Raw genomic sequence first — 19761 nt, 5'->3', positions numbered from 1 at the left:
ACCATCAGGGAAAGGGTCTGTTTTTATAAAGATTTACTAGAAGATAGCCACACTCACTTATTTATGGTCTATGGTTGATTTCATGCAGTAATGACAGATCCGAGAGGTTGCCACCAACCCTGTAGAGCTTACAAAGCCCTTTACAGAAAAACTTTCCTGATTGCTCTTTTAAAGCAAACACTTGCCTGAACCTTATCATGGGCTTCTGGAAATGCTGCTGCTGCTGCTAAGTTGCTTCAGTCGTATCCGACTCTGTGCGGCCCCATAGACGGCAGCCCACTAGGCTCTCCCGTCCCTGGGATTCTCCAGGCAAGAATACTGGAGTGGGTTGCCATTTCCTTCTCCAATGCATGAAAGTAAAAAGTAAAAGTGAAGTCGCTCAGTCGTGTCCAACTCTTCGCAACTCCATGGACGGCAGCCTACCAGGCTCCTCCGTCCATGGGATTTTCCAAGGCAAGAATACTGGAGTGGGGTGCCATTGCCTTCTCTCTGGCAATGGGGCTCAGATATTTGTAGTCTATAACATTTGCCAATGATTCTGATATGCAGGGTTGAGAATACTGGTTATGAGTGCCTGTCCCAAAGCTTGATGGGCTTGGGTTCTAAGCTCTGCTTCACCACTGACTATCCTGGGCAGTTTCCCACACTCTGGGCCTGGCTCGCCTCTCAGTATCATCAGACTATGGCGGCACCTTTCTCTAGAGTTCCTGTGAGGATCAGACATGATGAGCCACTCGGTGAACGCTCAATGTTATTACCACTAGCTGAAGGAGAGAGACACAGCTTTCTGCTCACCACAAGCCGCTGCACAGCTCAAGACTGCATCCTGTATGCTGCTCAAGTCGTCCATATCTTGTCCGTACACATCAGTGAGCTGAAGGGCCCGGCGCCAATCTCTAGCCACCAGGGCTTCCTCGAAGGCCTCGGTGAGCACGTCCAGGGCAGTGGGAGAATGGGGGCCCAGGAGGACGGTGGACAGACTGGCCTGGCCACAGAGACTCGAGGCCAGACTCTGCCCCTGCTCGGAGGACCCTCGGAGGGGTTCCCAGGCAGCCAGGAGGGAGGCCTCCAGCACAGGGAACTGTTCCAGGAGACGCTCACACTCCCGAGCTACCTGCTCGGCTGTCAGAGGCACTTCCCTGCGGCCACGAAGCTCCTTCCAAGACAAGCTGGGCTTGGTGACCTTTGACCCCCGGGAAGCCCCCAGACAGGCCACAGTAGCCAGCAGCTTCGAGCGGGACTTCAGAAAGGCCAAGGCGGAGGAGGTGAGGGCTGGGGGTGATGAGTCCCTCGGAGAGGAAGGGGGCTTTCTCTCCAGTGTGGGGTTCTCAGTTGACTTCAGGCAGCTCAGCGTGGAAAGTGGGAGGTCATCCAGGCAGCGGGAGGTGTGCAGCTGGGCCAGGGTGCCCAGGCGGGTCAGAAGGGCTGATGTCTGCTTGCTCTGCCTGGAGGAGCAGAGGGTGAGGGGCTCGCAGCAGCAGTTGACAATGACCTGTGGCACGCTCAGGCTCAGACCCTCTTGGGCCAGGAGGGCTGCCAGCCTGGAGGGAAAGAAGCAGAGGGCACGCAAGGCTTGAGTACCTGGGCACCATCACTCAATCTCCAAATTTCTTTACGTTTAAACAAACAGAGGTAAATGCAGACTCTCTGTTTGCCCCTAATCCCCTCCTCTTTTTAACTCAAAAGGCAGCCTATTAGACCCAATGCCCTGCCCCTTGCTTTTTTACTTAATAACACATCTGGTAGATCTGTCCATATCCATCTACAGAGAGGCCCCTCATTCTTTTTTTTTTTTATAGCTACACAGCATTCCATTATCTGGAGGAACCTGAATTTAACTAGTCTCCTATTAGTGGACGATGGCTATGCCATACAAAGTTGTGATAAAATGACTTAGTACATACAGCATTTTTCATATGTATAATAAAGCTTTGGGATAAATTTCCCAATGTGGACTGCCAAAAATGTCAAAAATGCGGATCGTCATTTTAGTGGACATGGACAAACTGCTTTCCCACAGGGGCTGTGCCAATTTATATCCTGCTGGCAATCTGTGAGAATGTTTGTTTTCCTACAGCCTAGCCAACTAATTGTGTTATCAACGTTTTGGATTTTTGCCTACTCTTAAGTAGAGTCACCTCTTTATTTTATTTACTTATTTATTTTTAATCTGATTTTAACCCCTTTATTTAGATGGGGATAGGAAGAAACAAGGCACATTGAATTTTAATGAAGCCTGCATAAGAGTAACTGCAAATTAATGGAAAAGTTGAAGAAATCTCCGCTTCCTGTACTGGACTCAAACACAGCTCCACTGAGCCCTTGGTTTCCTTGATGAAACAATTAGGAAGGCCCATGCCTTACACTCATGGGGTGGCTCCTACCTGTCTGGGGGTACTTGTCGCTCAAGCAGGAGATGTGACACCAGTTGGGAAGAGCTTTGTTGCAGGAGAACAAAGGGGTTTCCTACCTTGACCTCCACGTGATCTGCAGAAGTAAAGAAAGTGATCTTTGCATCACTGACCGCAACATTCAGAGCCCTATTTTCCAGACTCACCAACAAAAATAGTGTCAAAACTACATGGAAAGTCCTTTCATTGGTATTTTTCTAGGTAAAAGGTATTCTTGACATGATGCTGACCACAGGTTTATCACGCCTTAGCACTGTTCTAAAGACTTCCAACCAGACACACTTCAGTGAACAGGTCTAGCCACAAATAGCAATTTCTGCTCCCTTCCATGCGACTGAAGTGCAGGTAATACTTGCTCTGTGGTAATACTTGCTCTGTGGACTCGAGTAAGCGTCTGGCATTTTAAACAGAGACTCAATTCCTCTTCTCAGTTCTCATATCCACAGTAGATCGAAGATCTGAGAGAGTATTTTTGAGTCATTAATGCCATCAAAATGTACTGAATACTCTCGTGTGCTGTACTACTGTATGAGGCATCGGGGAGATAGAGGTGAATAAGAGAGGACCTCATAAATCTACTGCTGCACCTAGAACCTCTTCATCGTGTGCCTTCTTCTTCCTTGCCCTAGACACTTGTGGGCCGGTCCTGGCTGTATTCTTGCTACTTACCAGGCTCAGAGCTCAGGCTCCGAAGGAGAACAGCAGCCAGGGTGCTGCAGTACCTGAAGAAGGTGCCCATGTAGTCAGTCTGCTTGCCGCCTGCTGCCGTCTGTTTGCCCAGGTTCTTCTGGAGGAGCTGAGCCTGGATATACACAGGGTGGGCCTCGGCCTCCGGAGCTTTCTGGGCCACCTGCTCCACCAGGGAGGAGAGTGGGGTACTCCTGGGCTCTGGGAAGAGTTATGGAAGGAGAAGGCATGCAGTCTTGAGTCTGTGCATCTGGCTTTGGGTCAATTTCCAACACAATATGGGAACTGAGCCTCTGCTCAGTTCTGCATGGGGCATCCTATACGTGGGTATTATACTTACAAGGCAGCTATAAAATCCTAAGTTTAAGAAATATAAACGCAAGTATATACTGCATGGGGCATCCTACAGCTTGGGTATTACACTTATAAGGCAGCTACACAATCCCAAGGGCTTCCCTGATAGCTCAGTTGGTAAAGAATCTGCCTGCAATGCAGGAGACACAGGTTCAATTTCTGGGTTGGGAAGATCTGCTGGAGAAGGGATAGGCTACCCACTCCAGTATTCTTGGGCTTCCCTGGTGGCTCAGGTAAAGAATCTGCCTGCAGTGTGGAAGACCTGGGTTTGATTGCTGGGTTGGGAAGATCCCCTGGAGAAGGGAAAGGCTACCCACTCCAGTATTCTGTCCTGGAGAATGCCATGGACTGTATAGTTCCTGGTGTTGCAGAGTAGGACACGACTGATTGACTTTCACCACACAATCCCAACTTGGTTCCCCGTGCAAGTGATTCTCAGCCAGGAAGAGTTCTGAGTCTGGAGAAATTAGGGTGAAGAGTTCCAGTTTCACCCCAGTGTCTCTGGGGTGGAACTCGTCTGTGAAATGCACAGCACTCTTTTGGGCATGGTTTGCCAATGTTTATGGAGTGACTTCTGGGTATATCTTTCACTAGGAATGAGAAACGTGCACCAGCTAATGGTGCGCTAAGCATCCCTTCACTTAGGAGGTGGGCAAACAGGTGGGATTAGTTACAAGACCAGTCCTGGTTAACTAGAGTGCTGGTAGGGCCCACTGCTGGGCTTCCCAGGTGGTGCTAGTGGTAAAGAACCCACCTGCTAATGCAGGAGACTTGGGTTCAGTCCCTGGGTCAGGAAGATCCCCTGGAGGAGGGCATGGCAACCCACTCATGCCTGGAGAATGTCATGGACAGAGGAGCCTGGCGGGCTACAGTCTACAGGGTGGCAAAGACTCGGACATGGCTGAAGCGACTCAGCACGCACACTCAAGGGCCCACTTCTGAGTCCTAAGCCTCCCTTCCGATGTGCTCCTTCACGCTCCGCTATGTCCTTTCCCTAGTTCAACCTCAACTGCTCCCTCACAGAAGGACTGGTACCTGGCAGCTCTAGCGCTTCTCTTAGCGACTGCAGGATCTGCTCCAGCTGCTGGGAGAGGGTGGTGTGGCTGGCTACACAGTCCTCGGTGAGGCTGGGCCAACACATCTGAAGCAGCTCAGCAATGCTGCACCGTGGGGGACCTCCTCCTTTATCCTCTCCACTCTCTATGGAGAGCAAACGAGAAAGAAAAAGTCAGGTCTGATGCTGACCCAACGTTCCGAGTCCAGGAGATTAAAAAAAGGTAGTTAAGCAGCTCACCTGATTTGATTTGCCCGGCTGACACAAGTGGGTAATTGAGAATCTTACTGATCTGCTGAAGAACGCCTGGAAAACCTCGAATGCCATCAGCATTGACGAATACGTGGTCTAGCTGGCGACCTGGCAATGGATGAATCAAGAGGGAATGCAGAAAAAACACAAGGTACTTTCAGAGATTGAAAGTCCTGTATTTACATGTCAAGTTTTATCTCCTTCAATATTAAGGGGGAGGTAGATGCTGTGCCAGTTGAGTAGACCAGTAAATCTGGTGTATTCCATGCTTGTGGTTCCAGGGCTATCTGCGGCAAGATGCCTCAGCTGTCCACAGCAGCAGACCCAGGAGCTCTGGTATTCCTGGGGAATTGCTGTCCCAAGCCAACCAGGTACTTCTTGTGGATTTGCCTTGGTACCTTTCTTAGTTGAGAATTTGATCTGGGATCCAGTCTCCTCTGATTGTTTTAAATGGTATCCTGATACCCTGACTAGACTATAAAGAACTTTATGTAGAGATTATTTCTTATACCTCTCTTGTGCTCCATAAACTTCAGATAATCTGGAAATGCAGCAGGTACTAAATTAATTCCTGATTGGCATGAAACGAGTTGGCCTGAACATTATATAATCTTCATTCATTTTGGAATATAAGCGCTAGACGAGGGGGCAGTAAACTGTTCAGTAAAAACAGCATTGTGTATGCCACAGCACACTTTCTTAGAACGACTATGTCAGCATTAAAGGATTTCAAGCCAACCGCTCAGAAGTGATTTAGAAGGGTGTGCATAAAAGAGTTAACACAGAAGGCCTGAGACTGCTATCCTCAGAAAGGCCTGCTGGCAAGGCTGGTCCTTGGCTGGCATCTCCGAACTTGACTGGTAGAAGCTTTTCTACACTGACAAAATTTTCCCTAAATGATGGAAGTGACTGATTGTGCCTAAACTGTACGGTGTGGTTTATGCTGAACACCTGCCTTCCTTCCGAGAGTCTGGAAGTTTGGTACATGTTGGGCAGAGGGTGCCTTTGTCACCAGCCCCCAGTAAAAACCTTGGGCTCTGGGTCACTGATGAGCTTCCAGTAAACAACATTTCACATTTGTTTGTCACAACTTACTGCTGGGAGAGTTCAGTACGTCCCGTGTGATTCCAGTGGGAGAGAATTCCTGGACGCTTATGTCTGGTTTCCTCCAGACTTTATCCCATGAGCCTTTTCCCTTTGCTAATTTTGCTTTGTGTCCTTTTGATGATACAATTTGTAGCCATGAGTATGACTGTATGCTGAGTCCTGTGGGCTCTCCCAGCGAATCACTGAACCCAGGGAAAGCTACTCATGTCACACCTGTTCACCATTCCACCCTCCGTATTACTCAGAGTACGTTCCTTTCTCTCTGCCTCGTCAGTCCTTCCAGTGTTGGGTGTGTGTATCAAGGATGGGCGGGGAGTGACACTTTGCCTAATTCTTTCTTCACATTCCTCTACCTTCATTCCTCTAAGAACTCCATAGACACATTCTGGGATATCATTAACCTCAAGGTATAATCCTCCCCTTAACTGTGATCCACTAAAATTTTCCCTTATACCTGGTGTACAAGTTTGAGACCCAGGTTTAGAGTGAAGTGGGATTCACTGTGGAGGAGGTATGCAGTTTAGGGGCACAAATTCCATTTGTACCATTTTTGGAAGGCAACTATATTCACCACTGTATCACCAATGCCATTTGAACCAGTTTTGAATGTTTATCTCTTTCTTGAGTTTATCTATAAACCAGAAGAAAATTTCCCCAAATGACTGTAGACTATTATGTCTGTTAAGAAGGTGAGATTCTTGGGCTTTCCTGGTGGCTCAGTGGTAAAGAATCCGCCTGCCAATGCACGAGACATGGGTTTGATCCCTGATCTGGGAAGATCCCACATACCGCAGAGCAAATAAGCCCTCATGCCACAACTATTGAGTCTGTGCTCTAGAGCCGGGGAGCTACAACTACTGAGTCCCTCACATGCTACAGCCTATGCTCTGAATAAGAGAAGCCACTGTAACGAGAAGTCTGAGCACCGCACCTAGAGAGTAGCTTGGCTCTCTGCAACTAGAGAAACAGCGAAGACCCAGCAGGGCCAGAAATAAAATAAATTAAAAAGAAAAGAAGGCAAGACTCTCAATAGACTAGTCACCAGAATGGACATGAAGAAATAAAGAAACAATCCTTTCTCCTTGTCCCTCCTTCCCCAGTAACTTTCTTCCTGTACAATTATCAAGCATCTCAGAACCCTGTCTCCTTATTTGAGAATAAAGGGATCATGTGAAAGAAGCATACTCACCCTGACTCTCAAGGCTGCTGTTAAGGCGCCGTTCAGCTGTTTCCAAGAGCTGCTTGCCGGTTTTCCAGAGCTGGCACTGTGAGCAAGCCAGGTCAAACGCAGCCATGGCGGGCGGGCTGAGGTCTTCCAGAACCTCTTTCAGGGGAGCAGTGAGCTCCATTGGGCAACTGCTTATCCAAAAGTCCTCCTGGAGCGTGGGGATGGGGTCTCCAGAGGTGCTGAGCAGCTTGTCGGTCACATCAGAGATGGAATAAAATACCATCCCTGGACACCCGGCGGTTGGGGGTAAAAGGCAAGAGGTTAAAATGATGCTCACTACCACTTTTATTTTGAGAAGTAGTTATAAGGTCAGGAGGAGTAAGGGTTTCTTCCAGGTCGGGCCTAAAAGTAGGCTGAGAAAGAATGTGGTAGGTCTGTGTGTGCTCATCTGAAAAGATCTCTAAAATATATTGCTAAAAAACCAAAGCAGAAAATAGTACTTGTTATAAAAGCCCATTCATATTAAAAACAAAAAGCATATGCATATATTCTTTTGAATCTGTAAAGAAAATTTCTGGGAGCATATAGAAGGGGCAGTGTGTGATGGTAACTTGATATATACAGCCTAGACCGGCAAAAGATGTAAAAAATGGGACAAGGTTCCACTTTCAAGAAACAATGAAAGGATGAGCTCTTTCTACAGTACAGCCAAGGTTGGGCCTGGAGATCTGAGAACCCCAGGCCACAGATGTTAGACAAAACTTCTTCACTTTTTAGGAATGTAAAATAATCCCTGAATAACTACATGGGAAGAAGATACACTAATCAATTCCCCAAAGCTCAAGATAATGGCCATCAAAACCCATGGTGGAAACTGCATTCACACTCCTCAGTATAAGTCACGTAGGACAGACTTAATGGAATAGTTCGAGCAGCAGGTAAGAGACCCCTGTGGTCAGCATAGTTGGCCGCAGCTAGAAAATGACTCGGGGGGTGTCAGGACTGCTGTTCTTCAAGGCAAGCGTCCTGCCCTGGGTTTCTGTCATCTTCACAGTGAGCCTCTGGTTTGGGCGGTTTCTTGCCCACACCCTCCTCCCACAACTCCCTCAGCACCCGACAAGAGGGAAGCCGGACCTGCGGCCGCAGCGCTGCCGATGGCCTGCAAGGTGGAACGGCCACTTCCTGTTCTTCGGATGGTGCTGCTGCCCCCGTCTGAGTTCTGGTTTTCGATTTTATGTTCTACTTGGGCCAGCTCCTGGATCACCTCCTGGTAGCGCTCCATGAACATCAGCTCCCCAGAACTGTGTGAAGACTTCAGGTTGAAGGTGAACACCACCTGTCACAGGAGAGAAAGGAGTGTGGCTTTTGGTGGGCCTGCTGGAGTGGGGAGAGTCTACAGATCTGAAATCTTGCCAGGCATCAGCCTCTGGCCCTGAGACAGCTGCTTTGTGGGGCTGGAAGAGTGCTGGATGTGCAGAGAGTAGATCAAATGTAGAAATGACTCATAAAAGTCAGCAAGAGAGTCACCAGAGCCCCGGCAGAATATAGGCAAATGATGTAGACAATTTCAAAGAGAAAATACATGTGACTAATACACACATGAAAAAATGCCTTCCCCTCCAAGTAGGATTCCTGTATTTCTCACAGCTTGCACACAGTCCTCTTAACATTCCAGGAGGCAGCACAAGCAGGTGTTACGTTTAACTCCAGTTTTCAGGTGAGGATATCAAAGCTCAGAGACAGTACCTCAGAGGGAGTAAGGGTCTTTCCGATTTTTAAATTTTAAATTCAGGGAATTTAAAAGTCATACTACTGTGCATCTATCATAAGGACAAAGTGTAAAAATAAACTCTCAGGGGGTGGTGGTAGAATGAGCTGTCACAATCTTTTTTGAAAAGCAATTTGGCAATCTATGGAGCTTTAAAAATGTTTATATTCTTTGACTCAGTCATTTTTATGAGAAACTTTCTTAATGAAAAAATTCCAAAGTCTTAATGTGTAAAGGTGATAATCTTTACACTAGTTATTACAATGATTACAGGATTGAAAATAATGGTCAAACACAGCTACATGATCAGATAAGGTTACTAAAATCAGTTACAGAGCAAATACTTGTAATGTAAAAAGACACTAAAATTTTAGATTCAAAGTGATCTTGGCTCTATATAAAGGTCACATATATTTCAGAAAGACATTGGCAAAAAATATACTTTTATCTTTAGTATTGGTTCCTCTGGATAATTAGTTTTAATCTTATTTTATTTTCTGGTGAATACTTTTTGGCACTTTCTTATATGCACAACTTGCTCTGTAACCAGGTTGAAAAACTTCTATTAAAAAAGAAAAGAAGAAAAGAAAAACTCAAATTCTCAGAAAAGGAAGTGAGCACTTAAGTGGTAAAGCATCGGGGACCTCATAACTGACTTCTTGGTTTGGGTGTCAGAAAGGCTAGTGAGAGTCCTATCCTCCTGAGAGGGACAGAATTGTTACTGTTATTAAAATACAAGAGCTAAAATGTGTCAGAGGAAGTTAAACAAAAATTATCCCATTGCATAGATGTTTCCATGTAAACTCACATGAAAGAAAAATTCTGACCTGTGTGTTAAGAGACCAGCATAGGCATCGTAAGTAGAACAAGAGAGTTTTAAAAATTACAATGGTGGGTTTTTATGCTATTACATTTAAACAATAGCAGAGGATTCCTGTATTTCTCACAGCTTACACACAATCCTCTTAACATTTCAGGAGGCAGCACAAGCAGGTATTACATTTAACTCCAGTTTTCAGGTGAGGATATCAAAGCTCAGAGAGAGTAGCTCAGAGGGAGTAAGGGTCTTTCCATTTTCACTCCCTGCAATTTCCCCTACACACATGAACCTAACAGTCTGCTAGATCCCCTCCACTTCCTGCGTATTGAACTGGCTTTCTATTTCTTGTTAAAAATGGTCTGCACAGTGATTTATAACTATATAAAACCACATATATGTTCAGAGAAGGACTACAAGGAAAGACATAAAAATCAATGTTTTGATTGCCGCCCAATATTTTATCTTGCTAAAACACCATTTATGTTAAGAAAACAAATGATTCAACAGCTTAAATCTCCCCCAGGCTGGCTCTTGAAATCCACAGTGCTCAATGGGGTGGATCCCCCCCCCCCCATGGGGTGGATGGGGTCCCGTACACGCAAACTCCCTCCTGCTTCTCCTGCTGGAACTGCGCCCTCGGGTGCACCTGAGTGGCTCTGGCTGCACACACACCTGCCTCTACCTGTGGCCCGTGGGTCCCGGAAGGTAAAAGGCTCCCCTAGCGCTTTCCTGCGACAAGGTCAGGCTGAGGCTCCTAACGCCTGTTGCACAAGAACCCAGCTCACCTGGTGGGCTTCTGCAAAGTTCCCCCGGAGGATGCAGGATGCCAGCAGTGACTCCGGTGGGGAGAACATCATGGGGATGAGTGAACTGTGAGGTTGCGGCTGCAATCGGCCCTCCAGCTCGTTCTTCCCAGACGCAGCACTCAGACTTCCCTCTGTTGGGATACAGGAACATGGGCGGCTATGGAAGGGACAGCAATTGGGGAAAAACTATCCTGTCACCTGCTGCCCAACTCCTATCCTTCTCAAAGTCCTCTAAAAGGTCTATAAATAGATCTTGATTTTTCCTCAAATGAAGGGCACACCTATGCTATCATCTTTTTATCTTCTTCTTAAATCTGAAGTACAGTTGAAGTAGAGTTAATATTGCATACTTTCAGGTGCACAGAAAGTGATTTGGTTATATCTCCTCTTTTTAAAAATTCTTTTCCGTTACTGGTTATTATAATAAGTATAGTTCCCTGTGCTACCTACCCAGTAAATCCTTGTCTATTTTATATATGGTAGTGTGTATCTGTTAATATGCTAAATTCTTTAACATATTAAATATAAGACTTTATCATCTTTAAATGTAAGACTTACGTACCAACTACTTTCCTTGGGTATTTACTTCTGTTTCTCTCTACTGATGGGTAACTCAGCTGATAGGGAAATAGCCCCTTCACTGCTGAACACAAGCAAGAACTGCTCAGTCCAAGGTTTCACATCAGGGTGTATGACAACTCTATCAGGGCAAAGTTACTGGAAGTTGGCAACTGGCAGGGACACTGATACCTGAAGTACTTGTGCTCAGTTCACTACTCGTATTTTCCAGGGATGATCTGGAAACTTTGTCCTGGTCATCTAGAGGTATTAGGAAGAAACAGAGAAAATCAACCATCAGTACCTTACAGTGCAGAAAGTGGGAGGTTGGCTTGAGAGCTGAGATCCAGGTAGAGTGAAAAGATAATGAGTAGTTACTACACCAGTGGCTCCTTCTACAGCAAAACACCAAGTTCCTACGGACCTATATATATATGTATATATATATAATTATTTCCCCCACCCGCCGCCCAGTGGTGAGTCTTTATTCCTTTTAGCTGAGCTGTATTGCTCCCCTTGCAGGGAGGAGAATTTCCTCCTATCTCAGTCCAGCTGCTCCTTCTGAGCGCCCTGAGAAATGGGGATCCATCTTCTTAGTCTCATTCTAGAAGGCTCCAGGCTTCCTCAACTGATGGTCCGCTTCCCCTCCAGCACGAAGATACACCTACCAACAAGCTCCAGGGAGGGGTGCTGGCCCTGGCAGAGAGGCAGGGTCAGGAACTGGGGTGAGAGAAGCGACTCAGAGTCTGGCTGAAGGTGCTAGAGCAGCAGCTGCAGGAGTGGGCCCAAGAGGTGAGAGCGAGGGCCCTGGCTGGACCCCTCCCTGGGCACACTGATGGCCCCAGGGCGGGCTTAATATGACCCCAGTGCCCATTTGGGTAGAAGCTTATACCAGTGGTTAGCAAGCTCTGGGTCTCAGAGCCCCAGGAGCTTTCAAATTACTTCTAGGGGTCACCGACCCCCATCTGCCCACTAAGCACTGTCAACAGTCTGAAAAAAAATAAAAGCACAACTATGATAGCCAGGAAGCAGCAGGATGCCAAAGAGGGTCACAAAAACTTTCTGACATAGAAAAGGTGGTCCTAGTACTTGAAAGAGTAGGTAACCAAAGTGTAAGGCCAGGCATGCTGAAGACCACGATATTGAAAGCCCTGGAGAAAAAGCATCTTCTTCTCAACACTTGCTTTCCTGAAGTGCTGGGGCTTTCAAGGCAAGCTTGCTATTCCTTGTTGTGAAGAATATGTAATTTGAGGGTAATGTCAGGCCACATAAGGCAGCCTCCTTGGCTTACTGTGGGGAAGGAACAGACAGCTGCGGGAAAGAGAAAATGAACTATGCATTTGGGGTTGGATCAGCCAGGTGAATGCAAACTATGCCTTTTGACTCCAATTAACTGAGTCACTTAAGGGGCTCAGCCTTTAAGTTTTCCGGTTCTCTCTCCATATCTTCCAGTCTGGCCAGGATGCTTGCATCTCATTGCCACTTATCTAAAGCCAACTCATTCGTCCATGTTTGGTTCAATAGTCAACTCTTTTATAAAACCTGTTTCTCTGCCTTTTCAGGCTATGCTGACCTTCCCTTCCAAGAGATCTCTTCTGTTTTCAGGCCATGCCACTGGGCAGTTTAAGTTTTTCATGGGTATTGTTTATGCAGGTAAATTATAAATTCTTCAAAGGCAAAGTCCCGGTTTATGCCTCATTCACCTCCCTCAAAATACCCAGTATTTTTTAGGGCACAGTAAACTATTTAAGAATTACCTGTTAATTATTTAAAAACTAACAAAAATCATAATGGAATATGACTATCCAAAATTTAATACTTCTGTATAATGCTCAATAGACAAAATGCAGCAAAGCTTGTAGCACATAATGACAGAATATTTTCCTTCAGGTATAAAGAGCTTCTTACAATTCAACAAGAAAGACAAACCCAATAGAAAATATGGACCTGAGACTGAAAATTATAAACAGCCAATAAATATATGAAAAGACACAGTCTCAAACTAAAAATTAGTATTAAAATGATGACACACCATTACTATACTAATCATATTGGCAAAGATTAGTACTACTCGTTTTTTTTTTGATACTCCTCATTTTTGATGAGTGTATATTCAGATAGGCTTTTATATACAGATGATGGGAGAGTAGATTGGCCTGCCTTTTTGGGGGGCGATTTGTTACATCTATATTTTGTACCCACATATACTTTGACTTGGTGAAGGCAATGGCACCCCGCTCCAGTACTCTTGCCTGGAAAATCCCATGGACGGAGGAGCCTGGTAGGCTGCAGTCCATGGGGTTGTGAAGAGTCGGACACGACTGAGCGACTTCACTTTCACTTTTCACTTTTATGCATTGGAGAAGGAAATGGCAACCCGCTCCAGTGTTCTTGCCTGGAGAATCCCAGGGACGGGGGAGCCTGGTGGGCTGCTGTCTATGGGGTCGCAAAGAGTCGGACACGACTGAAGCGACGCAGCTGCAGCATACTTTGACTTTCTGTTAAACTGCTGTCTATATTATAGATATATTCACACAAGTATGCATAGACATACATACAGGGTTGTTTACTGTAGCACTGTTTATAGGAGCAAAAAACTAGAAACAATTTAAATGCCCACAAAAGGGTACGTAGGACAATGGACTCCTAAGCAGTCTTTAAAATAAGTGAAGTGACTTCTCAATACGGAGTATGATACATTTACATATGTAAGAGAATGTAAGTGAAAAAAGAAAGTTGCAGCTCTCTCTATATGGTAACAGTGAATCTATATATCTTCCCAGGTGGCACTAGTGGTAAAGAACCTGCCTGCCAATGCAGGAGACGCAAGAGACGCAAGTTTGATCCCTGGGTTCGGAAGATCCCCCTGGAGGAGGGCACGGCAACCCAGTCGAGTATTCTTGTCTGGAGAACCCATGGACAGAGGAGCATGGAGGGCTACGGTCCATAGGATCACACAACTGCAGCAATTTAGGGCACATATATATGCTTGCATTGCATAGAGAATTTCTGGGAGAAAACTACAAGCGGGGGTTATCTTAGGGGAGTGGGATTAGGATAATCTTAGACCACTTTTGTTTATACTTTATTTGGAATTGCTCTAAGATACTTTATCTTTGGGTGGTCCAGTGGTTAAAGACTCCACATTCCCCGCGCAGGGGCCCATTTGGATCCCTGGTCAGGGAACTAGATCCCACATGCCACCACTAAGACCTAGCACAGACAAATACATAAATAACAATTTAGAAAAAAAGATACTTTATCTTTAAGAATTGCTTGACTGTTTTATCTTTAAGAATACTAAACAAGCGGCAATACACCATCTGCCTGGTGCATGGGATGGAGGCATGGGGAGAGCTCTTTGGATTACCTGCCCGGCTCTTTCTTGTCCGACGACCCCGGCGGAGACTGGGGTGCCGTGTGGTGATGGGTCGGTATCTTCGGGAGGGTTGTTCCTCTGAAACAGCAAACCCAGTGGGTCATACGGGAGGGTGATCAATTTTTTTTCTAATTGATGTATCACTGCTGCTGTACAGTATTATATAAGTTATAGGTGTACAATATTATATAAGTTACAGGTTATATATAACATATAATGTAATATTGTATATTACAGTTGCACAATATAGTGATGCACAATTTTTAAAGGTTATACTCCATTTATAGTTATAAAATATTGGCCCTATTCCCCGTGTTGTACAATATATCCTTGTAGCTTATTTTATACCTAACCGTTTGTACCTTTTACTCCCCTACTCCTATACTGCCCCTCCTCCCTTCGAGGGTGACCAATTTTGAGTTGGTCCACCTCCTGGGGTAATAACAGGGAAGATCTGAACCGGACTGTGAGCCGTGGAGCAGTCCCCGAGTTCTGACAGGGGTGGCTCTGGTGATGTGTCTGGAGCTAGTTGGCTCTATGCACTCCTAGCTGTCTCCCGTATTCCCGAGATGCTTCTTCCACCTCCCCTTCTGTTATCGCCTCTCACCTGAGCCCTGGATGCTGGTCACCACCTTGTACCTCCACTGGGCCTCCGAGAGAACCTTGGAGAACTGGTGCAGGCGACTCTGCAGTCCGTCTCTGCTGCCCGAGCCGCTCTGGTCTTCCAGCAACTTTGGCTTCTCAGGGGGACCGCGGCTGCTCAGCTCATCCAGCTGCTCCTGGAGCAGCCTGAGGAAGGCTCCTATCGCAAATTCATCAGCCAGGAACCCACTGACACTGCTCGTAAAGTGCTTTAGGTCCAAAAAGCTGTGCCCGTGAGGCTCCGGGGAACTGTCTTTTGGCTCTGGCTTCGGACAGCTTGGAACTGTGTAGGCCAGGCCCCTGGCGGTACCCAGGGCACCCTGTTCTGACTTCCTCTCAGGCTGTGCTATGTGCTGAGGGCTCTCTGATGGGGACCTCAAACCCAGCGGGCCTTTCCCCTCAACATCATCGTCCTCAGCGTAGTCCTCGGGCAGGTGAGGCTCTGGGTGAAGATCGGCAGAGGTGATAAGGAGCAACGAGAAGACGTTTTCTAGAAGTTCCAGGCACAGAGAGTCAGGAATACTGCACAGATACTGTTGACACCTGGCCAGGTATGTTGAGAAGAGATCTGAAGCACCTGAAGCAGCATGGGTAAGAGAAGAGGCCAGAGAAGGAGAAGGAAAGAGAGAGAATGCAAACATTAGAAAGAGTATTTGCCAGACTCAAACACTTTCCCAACTTTAACTCATTTCTTTCTTTGTAACGACTCGGGGAACTGTGGTTACAGTCAGAAGAACGAGAGACCGCTGAGCCATGTCTTCATGATTTGCAGAAAGATTTTGTTCCCTTAACAAAAAGCACAGCTGACTGAGCACTCAAAATTTTGTTTCTGCTTTTTGAAATTAGATTATTCCTCATCTCGGAGAAGCACTCCATATTTCAATTCCTACAATGAAGACAGCCTTATCCCTCATTTCCATTTTCATTCACTGTTACACTACAGGTGGCCACAGGCTACCCAGATCGCTTAAGACATACTCACTGGTCAAAAATGACCATGCTTAGAGGTGAAGGTCTATTCCAAAGCTGCAAGGGAGAGATATATGAACACAAGGCACAGAAGGCATCATAAGGAGTTGCAAGTTATTAAGAAAAATGGGAGAGAATAGGACAGAAGGTTCTTTCAAACTGTAGGCTGTGACCCAAGACACTGACTTAGCTGCACTTGAAAAAAATGAAATAAAATAGAAAAATAATCTGGAGTGTGCTCTGTATGGAAGGGTAAGCAATGTTTCTTGAAAGTTATTTCAGTTTTGTTGTTGTTTAGTTGCTAAGTTGTGTCTCTTTTGTGATCCCCAAGGACTGTAGCCTACCAGGCTCCTGTCCATGGGATTTCTTAGGCTAGAATACTGGAGTGGGTTGCCATTTCCTTCTCCAGGGGATCTTCCCTACTCAAGAGATCGAACCTGCATCTCCTGTAGTGGCAGGCAGATTCTTTACCACTGAGCCCCCAGGGCAGCCCTATTTCAGTTTATACGTCACATATATACATACACATAAAAGCACAGATTATATACCTAGGTACAAACTGAAGTGATGTAAAATACTGTGGGTTGAGTTAAAAAAAAAAAAGCATTTGGAAAATACGGTACTAGATCAGACTCTGAGAAGTTATATAAATCACTTGCTTTCTCCATGTCCCTTTGATTCACAGAGGCTGATACATGGAAGAAATTAATCATGGGCATAATAAAAGGCCACCTTCCAATCCTGGTGGAAAAGTGTTCCCACGCAAAGAGCCTCCTGGGGCAGGTGGTGCGCAGCTTCTGCTGGGGAAGGGGTGAGGGCAGCGCTGTACCTGGGGAGGAGGGAGGATCGTTCATGGGCTCTGCAACTGAGGCCAGGTCATCAGAGGGGCCGTCTTTGCACTGCCGGCACTGGGAGTGCTGGTGTGAGCTGACGCACAGGGCATAGATGGCGTACTTCATGGCACAGAAGCTCCGGTAGAGAGTCAGGCTCTGACTCTGGCTCAGGTGTGCGGGGACGAGGGTGTCAGCTGAATCTGAATTGCAGAGAGAAACAGGCAGAACTTCAGGGTTGCTCTTTTTAGGCCAGGGCCGCACTTGGGGCTGAAGCACAGAGATATCAAGCTACTAGTCCCCTAAGTGTTCTCACCCTCTTTCTTTTTGGGCAGTGTGATGGGTATCCCTTCCAGGTCTTGTTTCCTACTCAACAACAATGTCTAGTCCCCCTGTTTCCTCTTCCCCACCAACCTCCCCTCTACATGTCTGTTCAACCCAGGTCTCCTGGCTATTTAACAAGTTTTCCCCTTGCATTTCTTAAAATACTTGTTTTTCCTTTTTTAAATAATTAAAACTTGTAGAAGTTTAGTCTACTTTTAGAATGCCGCATTATCCAAGAGGAGGCTTAAAATGTGTTTAGATCAAGAAACAAGAGAGCAAAGGTAACACAAAATTTTTTTAAAAATTGATATTTTTAGGAAAGCCCCAAAGCAGACATCATGGGAAAAAAAATACAAACTCTGTTGAGATTCCTTTACACTTATTTAATAATTTATAATTTTTTATTAAAAATTTGTTTTGAATTTAGGAAGCAGGGTCCCATAATCTTTACAGAATCTCTAAACATCTTAATCTAGCCCAAATTATTTCCATAGAAGAAGTATAACCTGTTCAAAGAAATAAAGCAAAAAGAAGAAAAAAAATGTCACCCACAATCCTACCAGCTAAACACAAACCACTGGTAGGTACATTCTGGTTTAACCCCTTTCACACTTTTGTGTACAAGTGTATGTGTTTAAGTTGAATGTAACAACATTTTGTATACAATTTACTTTTTCTACTTCTTACGAATCCCTTAGAGCATAAGCACTGGATTATGTTTCTTTATAAACTAAATCTTTGCTGGCTGCATATAGTTCTACCATATGAACCCTTTGTCTAGGCATATTCCTCAAGGGACACTGGAGTAGTTAGGGATGCTTTGCTACTACAAACCCTTACAGGTTTCCTAGTGATCAGTTCCTAGAAGCTCGGCCTTGCCAAGGTCAGGGTAATAAATAGAACAAGGTCAATACTGTTCTATGGCCTTGACTTCTTCATGGCATTACTGCCCAGAGCCAGGACTTGCAAGCACCCAGACAGGGAGTGGCTCCAACATTGTTGTGCCAGACGCCACTCTTGCCTTACTCTGTACCGTGTGACACGCTCAGTTGTGTCCAATTCTTTGTGACCCCATGGACTGTAGCCTGCCAGGCTTCTCTGTCCATGGGATTTTCCAGGCAAGAATACTGGAGTAGGTTGCCATGCCCTCCTCCAGGGGATCTTCCCAACCAAGGGATCGAACCCATATCTCCCTCATTGTAGGCGGATTCTTTACCCTCTGAGCCACCAGGGAAGCCCAAGAATACTGGAGTGGGTATCCTATCCCTTCTCCAGGGGATCTTCTCGACCCAGGAATCGAACTGGTGTCTCCTGCATTGCAGGCAGATTCTTTACCAGCTGAGCTACCAGGGAAGCCCTGCCTCATCCGAGTCCAGCCCTATTATCACTCCTCTTTGCCTCTTCCAAGTTCAAGATCTGAGTGTGTCCTGTGACAGAATTCAAATGCTTCTCTGGAAGATTTTTGTACCTATATGTGGAAAATAGAGTTCCAGTTCTTTTAGGAAATCTGCTAAAGTTGTCTACATTTCTAAAAAAAAAAAAAGTGGAATGTAGTAACACTAGCTGTAGAGTTAGTGGTAGGTCCTTTAAAAAAGTAAATGGTGGGGTGGGATGAATTGGGAGATTGGGATTGATGTATATACACTAGTGATATTATATATAAAATAAGTAACTAGTGAGAACCTTCTAGAGAATGAAATGGCAACCCACTCCAGTATTCTTGCCTAGGGAAATCCCATGGACAGAGGAGCCTGGTGGGCTATAGTCCATGGGGTCACAAGAGGCAGACACGACCGAGTGACAAAACAGCAACAATGAGAACCTACTGTAGAGCACGGGGAACTCTACTCAGTGCTCTGTGGTCACCTAAATGGGAAGGAAATCCAAAAAAGAGGGGATATATGTATACATATAGCTGACTCACTTTGCTGTACAGCAGAAACTAACGTAACATTGTAATGTAATTATGCACCAATAAAAATTAATTTACAAAAGTAAAGCAAAGCAATATCTAGGCTGAAAGACATCTACTGCCATATGAAAATGTTTGTTTCTCCCAAAGGTAAGGTCCCTGGCCTGTGTAGTAGATTGAGACCACACTATCGTATGATTTTTGAGAGCGGAAAAAAAGAGCTTGCTACGAGGGCTCTGAATTTACACCAAAGATCTAAGGCTAAAGTAAGGCTTTATTGCTGTTTAAGGCAAGTCTTTCTTTGGAAAGAAAAACTCTAAAAAAGTTTGAAAAAGAATGTTCTAAGAGAAAAATCCAACCTGTTCAATAGACTATGAAGAAGGTACAGGAGGGAAGGCAGGCACAAAATGTGCTACGAGACAGCTAATGGACCTTGGAGACTCACCAAGAACTGGCATAGATACTGCCAGTGACAATGCTGTGAATCGCCATGTCACATGACAGTTCCTAATTCCATGGAATGAGGGTATGCTTGTGGTTCCTGAGCTCGATCCCTAAGGGACTGCTCTCATAGGATTCCCTTGGCCTCACCTAGAAAGGGGAGGGTGTCCCTACATCTCATAATCTGATTGGAACAAACAGCACTAATTTAGAAGGTACCTGCTGGACCACCCATCTTGACAGATCCCAGCAATCATGCTAAATAAATCTTGTGCTAAA

General features: G+C 45.6%; 1 protein-coding gene across 2 annotated transcripts in view; it reads right to left on the bottom strand.

Annotated features, from left to right (window-relative positions):
* ZFYVE26 (zinc finger FYVE-type containing 26) overlaps positions 1-19761 on the bottom strand; it is a 71875-nt gene that overhangs the window by 40793 nt on the left and 11321 nt on the right. For both annotated transcript variants that reach the window (XM_070377665.1, XM_070377666.1), the window contains exons 10-21: positions 16805-17008; positions 14972-15583; positions 14356-14442; positions 11178-11246; positions 10407-10558; positions 8168-8369; positions 7055-7318; positions 4747-4866; positions 4488-4652; positions 3081-3299; positions 2385-2487; positions 796-1541 (exon numbers count right to left, since the gene is read on the bottom strand). In XM_070377665.1, the coding sequence (XP_070233766.1) occupies positions 796-1541; positions 2385-2487; positions 3081-3299; positions 4488-4652; positions 4747-4866; positions 7055-7318; positions 8168-8369; positions 10407-10558; positions 11178-11246; positions 14356-14442; positions 14972-15583; positions 16805-17008 (2943 nt within the window). The remainder of the gene's footprint in view (positions 1-795; positions 1542-2384; positions 2488-3080; positions 3300-4487; positions 4653-4746; positions 4867-7054; positions 7319-8167; positions 8370-10406; positions 10559-11177; positions 11247-14355; positions 14443-14971; positions 15584-16804; positions 17009-19761) is intronic.

This window comes from Bos mutus, chromosome 10 (assembly GCF_027580195.1).
Source record: "Bos mutus isolate GX-2022 chromosome 10, NWIPB_WYAK_1.1, whole genome shotgun sequence".
NCBI classification, from domain to species: Eukaryota; Metazoa; Chordata; class Mammalia; order Artiodactyla; family Bovidae; genus Bos; species Bos mutus.
This window is presented reverse-complemented; position numbering and strand designations above follow the sequence as displayed.